Raw genomic sequence first — 20,659 nt, forward strand, 5'->3', positions numbered from 1 at the left:
TCTAAAGTTTTAGCAAATGAACTAAAAAACTTAAGCATGTTTAGTGTGAAATTTTAGCAAATGAACTAAATAACTTAAGCATATTTAGTCTGAAGTTTTGGCAAATGAACTAAATAACTTAATTATGTTTAGTCTAAAGTTTTAGGAAATGAACTAAAATAACTTAAGCATGTTTAGTCTGAAGTTTTAGCAAATAAACTAAATAACTTCAGCATGTCTAGTTTGAAGTTTTAGCAAATTAATTAAATAACTTTAGCATGTTTAGACTGAAGTTTCGGATAAAATTCATGACAAAACTGTAGACTGCAGGATAAATAATTTCAGCATGCATTAGCATGAAGTTTTAGCTTCAATGTGAAATAACTTCATGCTATATTAGCATGAAATTTTAGCTTCAACATGAAATAACTTCATGCTACATTAGCATGAAGTTTTAGCTTCAAGGTGAAACAATTTCATGCCAGTGTGATTCTGAAGATGAATTTGGACAAGTTTTTGATTTTTTTATAAAGTTGCTGAGAGGAGAGGAAGAGATCGTTTTATATCTTTTGTCAGGGGTGTAATTGCCATATTATTACGGATTTTTTGTGAGATGGCTACCAAATCAATAATTTTAAAAAATAAGGTACAGGTTAAAAGGTGACACAAATATAGGGTACGGCTGCAAATCCCTCAATATTTTTGTGTGTGGGGGTGTGGAGCAGGTAAAATGCAAGGTTAGAAGACATGTGTCCTACCTGTGACACGTGTACTCTATTACCTCTTACATTATATCATTCTTTTTTTAATATATCCTTTCAAAGTAAAAAGACCTAAAACAAAGAATAACATCTCCTATATAGTCTTTTTATTTTACATATTTTGAGTTTAGAATTCTTTTTTACGCTCTTTTCATCATGATTTTCTTTTTGAAAACACTCGACGATTTTTTCCTTTATTCTTTTATCTTGAATATTGAGATGTTTATAAAAGAGCAAACTTTATTTGTAGTCATCCGGTAAAAATCAATGACAATAGGTAGCCACAAAATAAACTATACAATTAACAGTCCAAGACTTATTAAAGGGCTAGCCCAAGATCACTGTCACTCTTCCCCCTCTCTATGGCATCCTCCTCCGCTCTCTCCGTCGTTCCTCCGTCGCTGTCAGAATTCAAATCACAATATCCGTTCATCCTCACCCAACACCACAACCAACACCTCCTCAAAACCCTAACTTTCTTCTCCCTCAGCGATCATACGTATTTTCCTCAGCCAAAGAAGCCGCTACAGAACGTTGTCGTCGCAAGCGCCGCCTCCGTATTGAACTATCAATCAATACCCTCTGTCGTGATCCACTCCCGAGGGGACCGCCTTCACCTGACGATCGTCGTCATATCACTTTTTTGTTCTTCTATAATTGAATCTCTGCACATTGTTCTCTCTTTGCTTACATAAACAGTGGGTGTTCCCACAAAATTTCTTCTTCTTCAAGAATACTCCAAATATAGGGGATGTATACTATTCGAAATTAATGTTTATTATTTGGTTAAAAATCAAAATTATTCAGTTAACTAATAAAATATTTGGAAAATTTGCATTATTGATCCCTTAATCTCTCTATCCTCTATTGCAACTCGTGCATATCAAACATGAATATTTTATCAATCTCTTTTTTGGACCAACTTTTTCATAAAAAAATATATATGAGGCTAATATTTAAAAGTCATTTTAGATTATGTATTAGACTGGAGAGCATTTCTTTTGAATATTGGTATATTACAAAATATATATACAAAATAGACTGTCACTATACAAAAATTATACAAAATATTATGTCACTATACAATTTATATACAATAGACTGTCACTATACAAAAATTATATAACATAGACTGTTACTATATAATTTATATACAATAGACTGTCACTATACAAAATATATACAAAAATAGACTGTCATTATACAAAAAATATACTAAATAGACTGTCACTATACAAAATATATACAAAATAGACTGTCACTATATAAAAATATACTAAATAGGCCGTCACTGTATAATTTATATACTATAGACTATCACTATACAAAATATATTGTCACTATACAAAATATATACTAAATAGACTGTCACTATACAAAAATATATATAAAATATACTGTCACTATACAAAATAGACTGTCACTATACAACAAATATATAAAATAGACTGCAACTATACAAAAAATATACAAAATAGACATTCCGGACTATAAATATAATATGTTTGAGTCGGAGGACCATTTTGTGTCAATGGACAAAAATTTGGGTTATTAAAATTTTGAGGGAATATAGAGGATAATTTTCTCTTTATAAAAATTATTTTTTTTCTACTCTATATACGGAACTGTAAACTTAAGATCTAAGAATATTTCTTTGGCGGGTGGTCTGATATTTTTTTGGGTAATAAGAATAGTTATATTATAATACTAAGAAACTTTTCTTGAAATATTACAAACCATAATACTGCCATAAGGGCATGACCAGTAGTACTAGCTCAAAAGTAAGAATCATAATACCGTTATGACAAGGAATAGTCGAATAGATGTCGTTTGGTTATTTTGGTACCGAATAATAATTTCGAAATAAATTTGGGATAAACTTTATCGTATATTTGATTTGAGTATTAGTTAATTCTGTAATAACTTTTATATTAAAATTGTGGGCTTATTTATCCCAGATAAAATATGGAATGATTAAACCCATAAAATATTTTGAAATATCCCATCGTTGTACCAAACGATCCAACTCTCCTTAACAGTGGTGGAGCCACATTGAATCAAGGGGTGTCGAGCGACACCCCTTCGCTGGAAAATTACACTATATTGTTAGATAATTTTTTTTAATTATGTATATATTTACAATACGTTGATTCACCTTGACTTTTTGATGTATCTAATTATTTATATTTTGACACCTCTTGATGAAAATTTTGGCTTCGCCACTGCTCCTTAATCTTCCACTATGACATTAAATGAAGGCATTGGTGATTTCCAAACTTCCATTAGGTCAACCCCAACACCAAAAAAAGATAAGAAAAGAAAAAACAAAAAATTGAAGGCTTCAATAATATAATAAATTCAATGATACAATAGGCATGAGAAATAATACAACATATATACTCAACATCAAAAAATTAAATACTCCATCCTCTCATAACAAATTTACCTATATCTTTAAATTTATTAATCCCATGGATTTAACCAACATTCCTCAGGCTTTTTAGGAAATCTCTCAGTATCTTGGCAATAATCATAAGTCACAAGATTTCTCTGTACCCAAGCATAATCCATTTTTTGGTCACTTGATAAATGCCAAGAATTATATTGATCCCACCAATTTTTAGTGGTAGTAGAAACACAAGCAGGAAATGGATCTTTCCATTGACAACCATCTACACTAAAATCCTTATAACTTGAAACAAATGGTTGATTTTTCCAATTTGTTTTCTCCAAACCACCTCTTGTAGCCCAATCGTCAGCATTCCATATGCTTGAAAACAAGTACATTGGCTTCTCATTTGGGAAGAAATTATTCGTATAATTCGCATTTTTGTATACCCTTATTGGTACTCTATCCACGAAAAACCTGCATACACATAAGGATTGATATCAATAAAATTCTAATCCTTAACTTGAACAATCAGAATTTTGTACTTCTGTAAGAACTTCTCTATCTAGCCCTAATTATATATATTATAGTGTTATCCAAAGGTAGCAAGTGAATTGACATGCATACACATAAGTATCGATATCAATATTAATTCTAATCCTTAACTTGAACAATCAGAATTTAGTACTTCCGTCAGATCTCCTCTATATTCTAGCCCTAATAAAAGTACATACTATAGCATCGTCCAAAGTCTGCAAGTTGCTGGATTGAATCTAACTCAACAAGCTAATCATTGATAGGTTCACTCAAACCTTTCTATAACAGTTTCGTTTGTTTCGATATTTTTTTTTTGATGTTATAGTGAAGTGTTGTTACAGATGACATATATTATAATATAATATAAAAATCGATTCCGAAAAAAATATAATTTTTATAATGAATAACTGTTATATAGGTATATTGTTATAGAGTGTCTGACGGTACATATTAATTGTGTAAAAATAAATTGTGACAAAAAAGGTGGTCCGATGCATACGAGGGTTAGTTTGATAGAAAGTGAAAGAGGGACTTACACAATTTGGTGGGTGTTCCAAAGAATGGAATAAGTATGAAAGTCCTCGGTGGGGTCAAACCAAAGAATGTGTCTCATCTCACGATTACCAGTCCCATTTTTGTACACATTGGTTTGAATAGTATAAGGTTCCCCTGTTCTATTTCCCAAGAACTCAAAGTCTAATTCATCTCTTGTTGGCCCTGCTCCATCTTCTGTACACATCTACAATCATGTTAAAAAAAACCCAATTAAACCCATTGCTAGATATTCCCACAATATTAAAAGAGTTTAATTTCCATACAAATACAATATACTATAAGACTACATAAACGATAACTATAATCGTCCATAAAAGAGCGCTAGATTAGTAACCTCAAAAATAAAGTATATTACATATTACAACAGGTTAAAAAATGGTTAATATAAACATTCTTTATGTTGGTAGTGCATATGAGTTAGTATATCCATATTAAGTTGTATTGCTAGAGTTCATGATCCATAGAATTTTAAAGTTGCATTTGGCAGTCCATAAAAGGTAAAATTAGTAACTTTGAAAAATAAAGCATGTTACTTGCTACCAATAATAACAAACCCGGTAAATTTCTATAAGTGGAGTCTGGTAAGGCTAATATGTATGCAGTCTTATCCGTACCCTGGAAGGACAGGGAAGTTGTTTCCGATAAACCATCGGCTAAAGAAAAGATAAAAAGAAGTAATTGCAACAAGTAAAAACAACGACATGATAAAAAGAAGTCTGAAGCCAATATAACAACTAAACGATAGGTAATAATAGCAATCTAAGATTAACAAGATATCAAACCAACACTAATGCTATCAAACATATGAAGACAAAAGGAAATGCTTGACTACCGAGGTAAAAAAAATTCTATATAAGTTATATCCATGTTAATTTTTGCATTAGTAGAGTTGACAATCCATGTATAAAAAAGTTCAAAATTCTTGCAACTTACATAGTAAGCTGTGACAACACCGGCAGAGTCACCTCCCACCAATTTCAACTTCATACTAAACCACCCAAATCTATATTTTTGCCTGGTCATAAATCCACATCCTATATATAGAAACTCATCAATATTAGCAAGAACATGAAGATTAAAAGTTAAAATAAATGAAAATGGTATTGAAAAACATTGAATTCTTGGCTTTATAATCACCTGCTTTCTTATCTAATGAAAGATACCAGATCTGTCCATCTTCAGAAGTCTTGAAATGTGTTTCAGGACAACTTTTACTAAAATTGTCATCAAATGAACCTTGTACTTCAGCTTGTGTTAATGTAAAAAGAACAGTAATTAGTGCTATAATTAGAAGGAATTTAGGTATTGAAGAAGACATTCTCTCCATTCTCTTTCTTGAGGAGCTTGAGAAGTGAAAGCTTCTTAAGTTGAAATTTTTGGAGAAGACTACAAATATAATAAAGGCTGTACACTGATCACTTTTGGTCATGTCAAGGGTAGAAATGGAAATGAGAATCTTTCCCATGTTTGTTGCTTTTGGTTTGTTTCTAGTGTTTATACTTCTTTAACCTTATGTAATGGATTAAAGTCTTAGAGATAAATATTCTCTCCTTTTAATAGGCCCTTCAAAACAATAAAGTAAATAAAAGACATTAAAGTTTGTCTCAAAAGTACTGCCCACCTATTTTAGAATAACAGTATTTTCCTTTTGAAGAAAAAGCAAAGGAAAATATCAATTCTTTTGATAATTAATTTCTTCAATTGCTACTTATCTTTGCTGGTTATTATATGGGCAAATATAGAATTTTAAATCAGTGAGTTTAGAACGAATATAATGTTATTGCATGCGTATACTGTAGTTGGAAATATTTTGTAATCATGTTGATACGTTTACCTTAGGTCATATATTTTTTAGGAGTCTTTTAGTTTTATTAGAGATTCTGATGCCAACAGAAAATTTTGAGAACTTCTAGTACTTTTATTTTTATTTTATTTTTTGTATGTTGTTCGATTGAGATGAAGTTAAATGAAAAATATGATCAGGGATGATTTATATCGTATCCTTAACTTCTCTGCTTTGAAACTGTAATTGTTGTTGTATCTATATAGAGTTCGAATAATGATCAGATCATGTTACACATAGTTTTTACCAATTACAAAAGTAAATACATTTTGAAAAGGCAAAAGTAAGTTTAGATTTGAGAGGGCAATTTAGGGAATTGACTCCACAATCACAGACCGACAAGTTGGAGAAAGCAATTTCCAGAAAGACGATGGAGGGGAGAAAGTCGAAAATGCCCATGGACTGATAATAGTGGCAGAAAATGTAAGTGGGGCTAAGATGCTTTCATATGGGAACATGATCACATTTGATTGGTCTTATAATAATACAAACTTGCTGGATTTGACAACTGGATTTTGCTCTTCTGATTGGTCCACTAAAATACACTAATTGGTCTGTTTATTACTTTTCTTTTCTGAAAATAAAATGATGGGTTTCATAGTAGTAAAATTACTGACCATCAAAAATTGTAGCGGGATGGTAAGTATTTCATCTCTAATTAGAGATCGTGTTCGAGCCTTAAAATAAAGTTTGGAGTACTTTATCTTTCAAAGTGAGATTTTCCTGCACCACAAAAACAAGCATCAAACATCGGATGAAAAACTAAAAAAATGTTACGACAATAAAGCCTCTTTCTCAAACTAATTGAAGTCTAACTATATGAATTTTCACAATTTTTTACTTCATTCGAAATTAATTTTTATTCTCTAATATTCATGTTTAGGACTATATAAAGTTATTAGTAATAATCAGACTATTGTATAAAGCAGCACTGAAGAGAAAGAATTACTTGACCCCACAAATCTAATTAAAAAAACAAGGGGAACAACGAGCAGAATGAACCAGTAGCTAAAATTAAGGGGCCAATAAAGATGATTTTTTAAATTAATCATTTGACTTTACTGCTTTGGATCTCCAGGATTACAGAAGAAACTTACTTTAAGTTTTTTTTATCTATTATTTTACCAAAAAACAGAGAAATCGTAATTATGGGTAGAAGAACTGTGAGGTGATTCACGGATTTAGGATTTTTATAATACGAGTGCACCACTAAAGAAAAGAGAAAAAAGAAAGTATTAAGTGGGCATTGATCCGAGCTCCTCTAAGTAAATAACTCAATATTCAACCAAATGCATCATTTAGTCTCTTTGGAGTACGGGTGCCAACAGATAACATTAGATCAATTCTAAAAAATATGTACATAAAATAGCTAGTTTGGCGAAAAGATCATTGATCTACGTGCACCATATATTTGCCTATAAATCCACCTGAGCCTCCATTAGCATGTGCTACCATTAAATGGAAGAATGGAAAAGAATTACATGCGATCCATATTTACATCAAACCAAAAAAATATATAATATATGTACTTTACATATATTTTTCTCATTTAACTATGGTTAAATAATATATGTTCACAGCTCAATTTATTACATTATCATGATAAATAAAAACATATGAATAAATTTTTTGAATTGGTGGACAGTGTAATGAATTATTCTCAGGCAAATGCCCATGTGAGGTCCAACAATAGTACAGCTTTGAGACAGTAAAGCATTGTCTGGGAAAACATATTCACATACTATTCTAAGATGTAAGTCGTAACCAAGAATGACTGGTCTATCCACTTATATATTTTGTTGCCGTAAACTGATTATAAGTTAGTGTTATAACTCAGAAATTAGACAAGTTATGTGAAAGCTGAAATACGTATATGTAACCACTACAAATTTTTAAGCTTATTATTACTTTAATGGTTTGATTTATTACTTTGTTATATGACTTACTTATTCAAAAATGTCGATCGGTATGTCCTGTAAAATCTATTTTGAATGAAAATGGTGTCTTTTTCTTTATATATCCATTTGATAATATCCTTTTGCTCTAAAGAATATCTTAAGTATTAAGTTTTGGCTATATATGTAGACGAAATTTAAATGTAATTAGAAGTTTCGAAATGAACGAGAAAAGTAATAAAAAAGTGACAGACGAGTACACGAAATGAAAAAAACTCAAACAAAGGGAAAATGCTTTTCCGATTCACAACATGCACTAAATTATATTAATTTTTCATAGTTTAGTACTAAATACAAGTAAGAATTTTTATAACTATGTAAAAAACATGTATTATGTACTTATTGCTTTGGATACATGCTTACGGACATAAGTATTTTTCAGAGGTAAAGTGCTAGTAAACTGAGATTATAATTAATTAATCATGTCCAATAATGGACAAATCATGATTCATTTGTAAAACTGTCGGTGGATTAACTGGAGTTCTTGTAGCACTTAGAGTTACACAGTAATCAATTATAAAAACGGCGAAACAACATGACATAAGACAGTTTGGCCGAGTGGTCTAAGGCGCCAGATTTAGGCTCTGGTCCGAAAGGGCGTGGGTTAAAATCCCACAGCTGTCATTTTACCTCATATCGCAGTCCACCTTGTTTTTCTTTTTTCTTTTCTCGTAGCTCAGTAAATACTTCCTCCGGGCCACTTTAAGTGATTTTTTCGCTTTTTCTTTTTTGGTCCACAATATTTGATTTTTTCAGATATCAAGAGAGAATTAACTTCTTCTTTCCAAAGTTACCCTTAGAGTAAAGAGCGTAAGAGTAATTTGTTATATTTTCAATAAGCAAATCAAGGTTAATAATGTCAATTTTATTGTTAATTAATGTTAAAAGATAAATTTTTTAATGTGTGAAAAGAGCCAAAAATTTACTTAACGTGGACCGAAGGGAGTAAAAATTATTCATTCAAGTAAAATCTTCTCCTCATTCCGGTGTCAATATTTTCTAAGTTTCAATATCTACCCAAAATATGAACTTTTTTGCTAATGAGTGCATTTAAGTTAGTTTTGATTGATGAAACTATTCTAATGTTCTTGAACATGCTACGTTTTTTATACCATATCATATGCATGAAGCAAGTGTTCAACCTTTTAGCCTATCAGTTACCTCCTGGCCTGAGGTCAATTGGTTAGTAGTTTCTGAATCAACTACTCCCAAGTCCTAATAATAGATTTACGTGAACATGGCCATTAATTTTGCTTGAAAAAAAAAATAGCATAATTTATAACTGATAATTGAAAAATAGCCACAGTTTTCAAAATAATTAAAATTTAGCCACTTTTTCATGTAAAGATAAAATCTAAAGAAAAACACCCTTAAAAATCCGGAAAAATCCTAGTATAATATGTTGGGGTTTGAATTTTTTATATATGAGGTTCCAGCATAATGTGCTGGAGTTCCAATATAATTGCTGGAAGTTTATATGCAGGAGTTTCATAAACTCGCACATTATGCTGGAATTTTTCGTGTTTCGGCTAAAATAGTGGCTATTTTTTATTGACTTTGCAAATACTGGCTATTTTTTAATTACCAGTCCGAAAACTGACTAGCCCGTGCTATTTTCGCATTTTGCTTCGTCGATGATATTCATTTGGGCTCGTCAGCTTTTCCGTTGTAGAAATGACACTAGGTAGCCACTTTTAAGTATGTTGTTTAAAATATATTAATATTTTATAATATATTTAAAGATTAGCTAATTTCGCTCAAACTTCTGGACATGACGTCCTAGAGTTTAAACCTCAAATTCAAACTTCAGGACATAGTGTTCTAAAGTTCGAAAATTATGTCCTGAAGTTCGAATTCTATGTCCTGAATTTTAAATTAGTAGTTCAAAAATTCAGGACATTTAGTCATGAATTTCCAAATACAGGATACTTAGTCCTGAAGTTTGGGTGAATTGATTAATTTTTAAATATATTGTAAAATGTAAATATATTTTAAATAACGGGATTAAAAGTGGCTATTGCTGCACTTCGCCCCCTTTCCGGTCTCATGCTCAGAATTGGGCTTCTTTGAGGCATGCCTTTGGTGGATAAGTCCAACAACTCAAAAGCAGTGTATAATTGAGTTTTTCATCTCGTGGTTCTGATCTATAAATCAGGCAAACTACTATAGAATAGTTACATCTAGAATCTATAATTTCTCTTTCATTTAGGTGTAGTTTTAGGTTGTGCAGTACGACGCATCAAGATTCAAGTCTTCTGTTTTGAGTTTGCTGTAACGTTTTCAATAAGGGCTTGTATTTTCAAGCCTTATAGGTCTATGACCTTTTATTCAGTTTTATTAGATTGTTTTTTGAGAAAATAACACTGCACGGCCGTCTAAAAAATTTAATAGTCCAAAATTTTGTACTTTATCCGAAATGTCTGGTGGAATAAATTTAATATCAAATCATAGTCATTAGCACAACTATTACCGTCCAAACTAAAATCTCTCATATCTCCATATCCATATAACATCACATACTCCTAAAAAATTTATTATTTAATATACACGTTTTCCAACCTAACTTTATCTCTTTCATCCCATTTCTCAAAGAATAATTTTGGCCAAATAGATAGAGAGCCCCTTAAAGTTAGCTCCAAATTTTATTTTGACACCTCAACTTAAACTATTTCCTATTAAACACTTAATCCCAACATAAACTGTGCCTATTAGGCCATCATCTAACCACCAGTAAACAAAAGTAACAGCGTGAAGTCAAGCGCGATGACGTGGCAAAAAAATAAATCAAATAATAACACCTATATTTAACCCAAATAATATATTAACAATATACCCAAAACAAAATATAAACTTTTTTCCTTCTCCACCTTGCCTCTCCCATCGTCTTCTTCTCTAAATGAACTCCTCCCAATTATCACTCTAGCCCTTTCTCTGTCAAATCTCGCTCACCAGTAAACTCTCTCTTTTAATCATTTTCTTCTATTATTTGTCTAAGAGAACGACAGTAGGTGAAATTTCACACCGGTGCCGTTGACCCCTCTGGTTCCTCGGGCAAAAGCCCATCACTGTCATTTGTTTTAAATCCATGATCATACTCCATTAATGAAGTCTTACTGGCTATTTTTTCGGTAGAACTTCCCAAGAACTTTTTTTGTCCTAAAATAAGACGCCAACCCTTGAAAAAATTTATCCTCTATTTTAATTCTTTATCATCTATTATTTTTATTTTTTCTTTTCAATTTCATCTGGGTATTAGTATGTTGGTATTTTGATTTCTTCTTTAATGAGAAATTTATAAATTACCAGCTTGAAATTGCGAATTTGGGTGTATCTGGTCTGGAATTGTTTGAAGATGCTGTGGAGTTTTGAAATTATGATGTGAAGTTTTATTTCTAATGGTGGAGAGATAGTGGAGTTCGAAGTAATTTTCACAGTAATAGTTCGGTGGGAGATGGAGGTGCTTATGCTGTGAAAGTACATGTGGAGGAATTGGCCAAAACGGTGGAGGTAGGAATAAGGTGGTGATGAAGATAGTGGCTATGGAGGTGGCGTGGTGGGGTGATATCTGCAGAGAAGCCAGATAAAAGAGATGGAAGAAAAATTATAGCCTAATCTTCAATTGACTCTCAATATTTTGTATCCACGCTCTAAAAAAGAAGTGTGATATACTCACTTTGCCACCTCAATATTTTTGTCTAATAGGCACAGTTTATGTTAAGATTAAGTGTTTAATAGGAAACAAACTAAGTTAAGGTGTTAAAATAAAATTTGGAACTGACTTTAAGGGCCCGTCAATATATTTGGCCAATAATTTTTTATGGTCTATAACCACTCACGAAATTACTCACATCTTTTTTTGTCTTCTTCTCCTTCATTTTCTTTCTGTCTATTTCTCTCTCTTCTTTATTCATTCTCCTTTTTCTATTTCACACTTCAAATCTAGATTTCTTTCTTTTTATTTTACATTTTATATGGAAAATCTTCTTTTGAGTAGATAGAAAAGTTGTCAAAAATTAAATTTAAATCTTAAAAGAATTTCTTCGATTAATATTACGGTAATGATATTAGAGTGGCAGTAGAAGAGGTAAAAAATTTTAGTCAAGCTCTGTGTATTTTTGTTATTGTTTTATTGGTGGTTATGGTAATTTTTGTGAGGATATGAGATTTTATAGTAGATCGACGGGTTATTTTTTCATACCGGTGGTTGCTTCTTCTTCTTCTTCTTCTTCTTCTTCTTCTTCTTCTTCTTCTTCTTCTTCTTCTTCTCATAATGGTGTTTTATGAGTGAAGATCTTTTACAGTGTGTGTTGATGGTGGGTCTGGGTTTAATAAGGAAGTTGGACGGTACTTATATGTAATTTTGTATATATATATATTATATACACATATATAGAGTTGTACATATACGATAATTTGTATTATAGTTTTGTATATATATATATATATATATATATATATATATATATATATATATATATATATGCTCACAAGCGATAATTTGTACATATACGATAATTTGTATTGTAGTTTTGTATAACAAATTTATATATTATGCTATGTATAAAAGTTGTATATACATTGTATCCTAGGTTTGGCAATGCACTTTGTGTATATTGAGTGTATTCTGAACGTGTTTGTATATCCAAAGCGTATATTGAGCTTTTTATACATGAATATATAGTGTATATATATTACACAATAAGAATATATCATGTATGTAAACTATATAATATTTATATATACTATACACAAATTATATACATAATTTATACATAATGTATACACAATTGATACATTATTGAATTTTGAACGTGTATACATTATGATGGATATAATTATTTGTTACTTATGCAGTTGTGCGAGATAGTAAAATATATTCGATAAATTAATTGAAATATATGCAATTAAATCCGAACATCATTGCGAACAACAACAACAAACTCAGTGAATTCTCACAAGTGAAGTATAAGGAGGATAGTATATACACAAATCTTACCCCTGAGATGACAGAAATGTTATTTCTGATAGACTTTTGGCTAAAGAAAAGATAAAAAGAAGCAGTGACAACAAACAGTAACAACAATAAGATATTAAGAAAATCGAAGCGAAAGATGACAATCAAATCGTAGGTAGTGTTAACAATCCAAGAATAAAAAGATATCATACTAATACTAATTCTACCTTAATTCTCGACCTCCACACCCTCCTATCAAGGGTCATGTCCTCGGTAAGCTTAATATATTCCATGTCCTGTCTAATCACCTTTCATCAATACTTCTTTGGCCCACCTCTACCTCTACTCATAGTCTCATACCCACCAAGGCCAATCTTTTACGCCTCCTAACTGTGGCATCTATGCTTCTCCTCTTCATATGCCCGAACTATCTCATCCTTGCTTTCCGCATCTTAACCTCCACGGGGACACTCCAACCTTTTCCCGAATTTCTCCATTCCTAATTTTATCTAATCTGGCATGCCCGCACATCCATCTCAATATCCTCATTTGAGCTACTTTCATCTTCTGGACATGAGAGTTCTTGACTAGCCAACACTTTGTCCCATACAACATAGTTGGTCTAACTACCACTTTGTAGAACTTATCTTTAAGTTTGAGTGGCACATGTTTATCACACAGGATATCGGATGCGAGCCTCTATTTCATTCACCCTGCTCCGATACAATATGTGACATCCTCATCAACCTCCCTATTTCCTTGTATTACTGACCCAAAATATTTAAAGTTTTTTCTTTTGGAGATAAGTTGTGTATCAAATTTGATATTCATGTCCAAATACCACTATAATTATAAAGAAAGTTAAGAGTTTAAATTCTTGAAAATTTTCTACACCGTACTGGATTTAGCAATGCAATTTCATGAAGCATCAAGGCTAGTACTTTTTTTTATAATTCAGGACTCTACCCTTGTCACGTGTCACAAATATATTGGCTTCTCTGACAACACACTTCGTCCTAGTCAGACAGAGAACCGACCCGACCCGAGTTCCAGTCCTCTCCCAAGTCTTCCGCTTACTACACTGAAACCCTTTATTCTTGCATCTAACTCCTCCATCTTCTCACCTACAAATGGCGATCTCTACAACCCCAACATCCTTTTTCCTCATCGCCATTCTCGTACTCCTCGTACCCATCAACCACTCCTTTTCTTCCTCCTCCAACGGCGGCGACATTCTCTCGGAGCTAACCGATCTCCGATCTCAATCTCCCACCGGCGTAATCCACCTTTCCGACCAACTCCTCCGGCGAATCCTCACCGTTAAAACCCCACGACCCTTCAATTTCGTCATATTCTTCGACGCTAAACAACTCCATTCAAAACCCGAACTCTCACTCCCCACTCTGAAAAATGAATTTAACCTTTTATCCTCCTCTTTTTACACAAATAACCCTGAAAACGACAAGCTCTTTTTTTTCACTATCGAATTTCAAGAATCACAAACTTCGTTCGCTTTATTCGGGGTTAATTCATTACCCCATTTACGTTTGATCCCACCTTCAGCTATTGATCTTAAAAAAGATTCGATTCAAATGGATGGTTCTGATTTAGCCAGGTTAGCTGAATCAATGGCTGAATTTGTTGAAGCTAAGGCAAAAATTAATGTGGGTCCCATTCATAGACCACCTATGATTTCAAAGAAGCAGATTACGGGTATTGTTGCTCTAGGGCTGGTTTTAAGTCCATTTTTGGTGAAAAAGATTGTTTCGGGTGATACAATTTTCCACGATAAGCACGTGTGGATGGCAGGGTCAATTTTCGTCTACTTTTTCAGTGTTTCAGGTGCAATGCATAATATAATTAGGAAAATGCCGATGTTTATGGTGGATAGAGAGGATCCGGGGAAGTTGGTTTACTTTTACCAAGGGTCAGGGATGCAGTTGGGAGCTGAAGGATTCGCGGTCGGGTTCTTGTACTCGATTGTTGGGTTGTTGTTGGCTTTTATGATTCATGTTCTTGTGAGACTAAAGAGTAGGACTGTGCAGAGGGTAGTGATGCTTTTTGCATTGTTCGTTTCATTTTGGGCTGTGAAGAAAGTGATTCATTTGGATAATTGGAAGACCGGATATGGTATTCATGCTTACTGGCCGTCGAGTTGGAATTGATCATGGCAATGTAGTATGTATTAGTGGCTGAGTGATTTGGCTGCTATCATTAGGTAAGAGATCTGTACCAGTTTATACAATATGTTGACTGTGAAGTTTTAGCTTGTTTCTAGATGGATGGATTTTATGACTTGTATGGAAGCATTTCATGTTCTAATTGAAGTTTTGAAAATGGATTTTCTACGATTTTGTACTTACTTTGTAATCTATCTTTCCATTTGCTTACTGCTTTGACATTTATTATGTTTTGAATTCCTTGCTTACTCTCATGATATTCTATGTGCTATGTGATGAGAAATCAGGGCCCTAGGGCTTTAGTTCAATGGCAAAGGTAGTACAGTGCAGGATGTGTGGTAGGAAGCTAGGCGCACATCACAAGCTCGAATCCTGCTGTAGGCTAAGTCTTGTATTTAAGTGAAACAACTGTTTGTTGGTTATAAGAAAAGATGAAGCAGCTCTCCATTTGCTTTACTGCTCTGACTTTTGTTATGTTTAGAATTCCTTGCTCTTAAAACTAGAAGTAGCAGTTTCTCGGTTATAAAAGATTTGAAAATCAGGTAGTTGAGTATGGCAGTAGCTACAACTTGTATCTTAATTAGTGGAATGCTTGTGTTTACCTCTTAATTGCATCATTTTAGTGTCTTCTATAAGCTTTTGGGCCAAAAACAATGCAATATGAGGATAGATGTTATATCAACCATAGAGGTGTCAATCCTCGCATTTACATTTGTTTTCTGATCTTCCATTTAGTTGTAAATTGGCATTTAGTGTAATGTTGCTTAAGAGGATCACGAACATTCTCTTGATGAGATAGTTGGACTGCAAACTTACTATGATGACGATATGAAGCTTTAGAAACGATGGAATGGCTATAAAACCTATATTCCCTTTTAACCTAGCCCAAAATTACCCATGATACAGTTTGAAATTAATGGAGGCTATATTAGGTGACAATACTTCTCTAAACTGGGAGAAGATTTTAACATCCCAGCCCCGGGGTGATATTCTCTGCTTAGGCCATAAGTTTGCACGATTTTAAAACGCGCCACTAGAGTCTAAAGCTTGCTTCTTTACCTAGTATCTCTTCCGTGCTTTGTCGATGCGAGATTTTGCTTAGGATGTTAATATATCTTAGGGACTCAGTGTCCTCGCTGGCTGAGTGATTTGGCTGCTATCATTAGGTAAGAGATCTGTACCAGTTTATACAATATGTTGACAGAGAAGTTTTAGGTTGTTTCGAGATGGATGGATTTTATGACTTGTATGGAAGCATTTCATGTTCTAATTGATGTTTTGAAAATGGATTATGTAAGATTTTGTACTTTGTAATCTATCATTCCATTTGCTTACCGCTTTGACATTTATTGTGTTATGAATTCCTTGCTTACTCTCACGATATTCTATGTGATATGTTTTGAGAAATTAGGGCCGCAGGGCTTTGGTTCAATGGCAAAGGTAGTAAAGTTCGGGATGTGTGGTCGGCAGCTAGGCACACATCGCGAGCTCGAATCCTGCTGTTGAGTAAGTCTTGTATTTAAATGGAGAAGGGTAGAAGGGCGGGCCATCATTGACTAGTTTCGAAGCTAAAACGATGGTTTGTCGGTTGTAAAATTAGTTGAAAAATCAGGTAGTTGAGTAGAGAATACCTAAAACCTGTAGGCTAATTAGTTGAGATGCCGGTTGTTAACATTTAGTAGCATCATTTTATGTCTTCTATGAGCTTTTGTGGCCGAAAAACATGGCAAGATGGGGATAGTTATTGCGTCAACCACAGAGGTGTCAAGCCTGGCAATTACACTCCTCTTGTAATCTTCCATGAAATTTAAATTGGAATCTTGTGTAATGTTGCTTAATAGGTTCACCTAGACACCAACATTGTGATGAAATAGTTGGACCATAGACTTCCTATGACGACGATAAGAAGGTTTAGAAATAGTGGAATAATACTGGCTATAAAACCTACTTAGTGCTCCCACGTTTCTTCTAAACCTAGCCCAGAATTACTCATAATCCACTTTGGTATTAATGGACTTCCATTTGGTGACAAATTGACAATACATCATTAAACTGCGAGCTATCTGATTTACATGTTAGCTGCAAGTAAGTTATGATATCCCACCTCAATTGGTATGGAAGTAGATCTGTTGAGCTTTGGAGAGAGAGGGGTTAGTATAGATTTTGGACAGTAATGGACAGGTTATTGTATTGCGTAATAGTACTGTTTTTCTTTATCCTGTCCTCTAAGCTGATAATGTAAATTGTTCACGATTTCTAAGTATAGTGGCAGAAGTGTCTGTGAAGCCTTTCTATATATTGAGAATGAAAAAATAGGAACTGATGTAACCTATTAAAAAAATAAAGCAATAAAGAGAAAAAATAGAAACCAATATAGATTTCGACCGCACCCAAGGGTGTGGCCTAGTGGTCAATGAAGTGGGTGAGAACCATGAGGTCTCAGGTTCAAATCCTAGCGGAGGCAAATACTAGGTGATTTCTTCCTATCTATCCAAGCCTTGGTGGATAGAGTTACCTGGTACCTGTTGCTGGTGGGAGGTGGCAGGTATCCCGTGGAATTAATCGAGGTGTGCGCAAGCTGGCCCGGACACCACGGTTATCAAAAAAATAATAATATAGATTTCGACCGACCTTGAAGAGTAGGAGGAAAATTTGCCGCTAATTAGTTTCCCTTTAAAAGCAAGTATGACAACAAAGATTTCTCAGATTGATGATGTTTCATGTGCTTTGGTGAAAACTCTGAAATTGACACTTGGAAGCTTAGTTGCTCTGACACGGGTGCCGGTGTTCGATACGGGTGCAGATCTTGAGGTCGGATCTTCGAGATGTAAATTCTAAGATTCGGTGACACGGATCCTAGTACGGATATGGATGCGGGGATCCGGCTAAAAATACAACAACAACCCAGTATAATCCCACTAGTGGGGTTTGGGGAGGGTAGTGTGTACGCAGACCTTACCCCTACCCTAGGGTAGAGAGGCTGTTTCCGATAGACCCTCGGCTCCCTCCCTCCAAGAGCTCCCCACCTTTGCTCTTGGGGTGACTCGAACTCACAACATCTTGGTTGGTAGTGGAGAGTGCTCACCACTAGAGCAACCCACTCTTGTCAAATCCGACTAAAAATAATTTAAAAAAATAAAAATATATCTAAATTATGAGAAATTTTGTGGAATACTTATGTATAGCTTGTAAAATGTGAATTTTTTTTTATTCTCAACTTGTAGATAAGTAAATGATTGATTTCCCAGATAGGTATGCTATTTTCTTTAAATTTACCTTAGTTTTGGTTTTGATTTCGAGAATCAAATTGTATCTCATCTCGAATTTTCCCGTCCGTCGCGGTCAAAGTACCCAAAATTGACCAAATCCGGAACAGATCTCATACCCACACCCATACTAGTGTCGTGTCGACACGGGTACGGCACCTTGGAATAACGCATGGGGAAATAGGAATCTAGAGGGCAAACTGTGGCTTTATGGTATAGAACTGTACTTAAAGAATCTATAACCGACAAAAAGATTAAGATTTTAAGTAATTTAGAAAATGATTTAAGATCAGACTTCAGAAAGGAGAGGGTATCCACTTCTAAGATAACCGAGAGAGTTAAAAGAATTTAGCATAATCTGTGAAATGTGAGCAGGAATCTGATTCTGTTCAGCAGAAGGCAAAAAAAAAATACCATCAGTCATTTGCTTTTCAACATGGTGTGAAACTTCAGATTTATAGTATTAACCATAAAGAACACAATTTAGAGTGAGATGTAGTTTCTTTTATTAGTAATAATTTTCGGGAAAGTTATTTTTTGTTAGTTACTAGCATGTGAAGTCAACAGTTTCAAACTATCAATAGCAGAGTTAGATATCAATAGCAGCCAAAAATGGGAAATGAATGGAGAAATGGCATTGGAATGAGAAAACATTGTTCATAATTGTTGCTTTGTATTAATTGCATCAATAGATACTTAGACATTATTATCTATCTTTGATACTTAAAATTTTCAGTACAAAACACTACAAATTACTGAGACTTATCAAATGTTTTTTCACCATCCAAACATTGAAAACATTTTTCGATGATAGATAAATCAAATTTTCAATCAAATCCAAATTCAGATTCAAGATCAACGTACAGAACAAGCTGTCAAACCTTTGAGTCGATAACCGAAGAATCAAATACTATAGATTGTGCACATTGTACTTAATGAGTGCCCTTGCTTATGTATATAGTTTTCCATCAACATAAATCTGCAAATAAATACTACTCCTTATGTTCCACTTTGCGTAAATCTTCTATTATTTGGAGAGTCAAATTAAAAAAAAATTCGACTATGTTTTTTCCAAACACTTTCTAAATATTTTGAATCATGTTAACTATTGTGATTTGTAATATTTTTTAGTGTTAACAAATAAGTAGTATTGAGAGTGTCTTTTAATATTTTGATACATAAGTAAGCGCACTCCATGAGCAGAGGCAGATCTAGCCTTTTGACACCGATTTCAATTGAACGCATAACTTTCAAGGTGGAGTATAAATTTATGCGTAAAAATTCTCTAAAATTGCAATAAATAGTAAATTTCTAAAATTGAACCCATAATTTTAAAAATGAAATGAGTTCAATAATAAAAACTTTTAAAGCTAAACCAATAGAATTAAAATTTTGAATCCATCTCTAACCATGAGTCCTAGAGATTTGGACCACAAAGCACTTTTTGGAAAAAAAAGCTCAACTCAACTCTGGAACTTTTGGCATAAAAATTACTCATTTATTTTTACTTGTCCACTAAAATATATTTTCACTTTTACTTATCTATTTTAACAAATCAAGAGAAAGATAATATTTGTTTTTCTGTTTTATCCTTATCATTAACGACTCATTTCTTATTCAAGACTTTTTGAGGTACTATCATTATTATAGTTATTATGGTAAAATCAGTACCTATTATTTATTAATTGGAGTGCAAAGTTTACCGTGTACAAGTAAAAATGGACCGAGTTAGTAGGAACGATCTATTTACACACTTAAAATTGAAGTGGAAAAACTAGTAACTCGTTAGTTACGCAAACTACACCATAAATGCAGAGACAGGTCTAGGATTTTTTGAATATGGATGTCCCATTGAAAAAAATAAAATAAAAAAGTATTTAAGTGAGATACCTATTCCACAGGGTAAATAACTCAATATTCAATCAAGTGCACCATTTAATTTTTTTGAAGTATGTGTGCCAACAGATAATATTAAATTAATTCTAAAAAATACGTATATAAAATACCTAGTTTGACGATGAGATCATAAGTTCACGTGCCCCACGATTGGAGTTATAAATCCGTCCCTACATAAATGAATGAAACTAAAGATTCTAATTTTAATGGGGATATAAATCAAGTGGTTTAATTAAATTAAAGAAAAGAAGCTTTTAGTACTTCACATTTATAGATAACCACAAAATCAGTGCTACTGACAAAGCCAACGGTAACTTTATTCAAACCACTAAAAAGCCTCCTTG

The 20,659-nt window shown here is 33.1% G+C and overlaps 2 protein-coding genes and 1 non-coding gene across 3 annotated transcripts; 2 read left to right on the plus strand and 1 right to left on the minus strand.

The window, feature by feature from the left end:
- Positions 1 to 3,063: 3,063 nt before the first annotated feature.
- LOC107783320 (putative xyloglucan endotransglucosylase/hydrolase protein 8) lies at positions 3,064 to 5,594 on the minus strand. The gene is made up of 4 exons (XM_016604292.2): positions 5,359 to 5,594; positions 5,155 to 5,255; positions 4,203 to 4,405; positions 3,064 to 3,606 (listed from the first exon to the last, which is right to left on the minus strand). The coding sequence occupies exons 1-4, from the start codon at positions 5,546 to 5,548 to the stop codon at positions 3,204 to 3,206; spliced, it is 897 nt and encodes a 298-aa protein (XP_016459778.1). The 5' UTR covers positions 5,549 to 5,594; the 3' UTR covers positions 3,064 to 3,203.
- A 2,969-nt stretch (positions 5,595 to 8,563) lies between these two features.
- Positions 8,564 to 8,643, plus strand: TRNAL-UAG (transfer RNA leucine (anticodon UAG)). The gene has a single exon. It is a non-coding gene; the product is annotated as a tRNA-Leu (tRNA).
- A 5,408-nt stretch (positions 8,644 to 14,051) lies between these two features.
- Positions 14,052 to 15,335, plus strand: LOC107783311 (putative dolichyl-diphosphooligosaccharide--protein glycosyltransferase subunit 3B). The gene has a single exon (XM_016604287.2). The coding sequence runs from the start codon at positions 14,104 to 14,106 to the stop codon at positions 15,136 to 15,138; it is 1,035 nt and encodes a 344-aa protein (XP_016459773.1). The 5' UTR covers positions 14,052 to 14,103; the 3' UTR covers positions 15,139 to 15,335.
- Positions 15,336 to 20,659: the final 5,324 nt, after the last annotated feature.

The sequence above is a fragment of the Nicotiana tabacum genome, chromosome 14, assembly GCF_000715075.1.
Source record: "Nicotiana tabacum cultivar K326 chromosome 14, ASM71507v2, whole genome shotgun sequence".
Lineage (NCBI taxonomy): Eukaryota > Viridiplantae > Streptophyta > Magnoliopsida > Solanales > Solanaceae > Nicotiana > Nicotiana tabacum.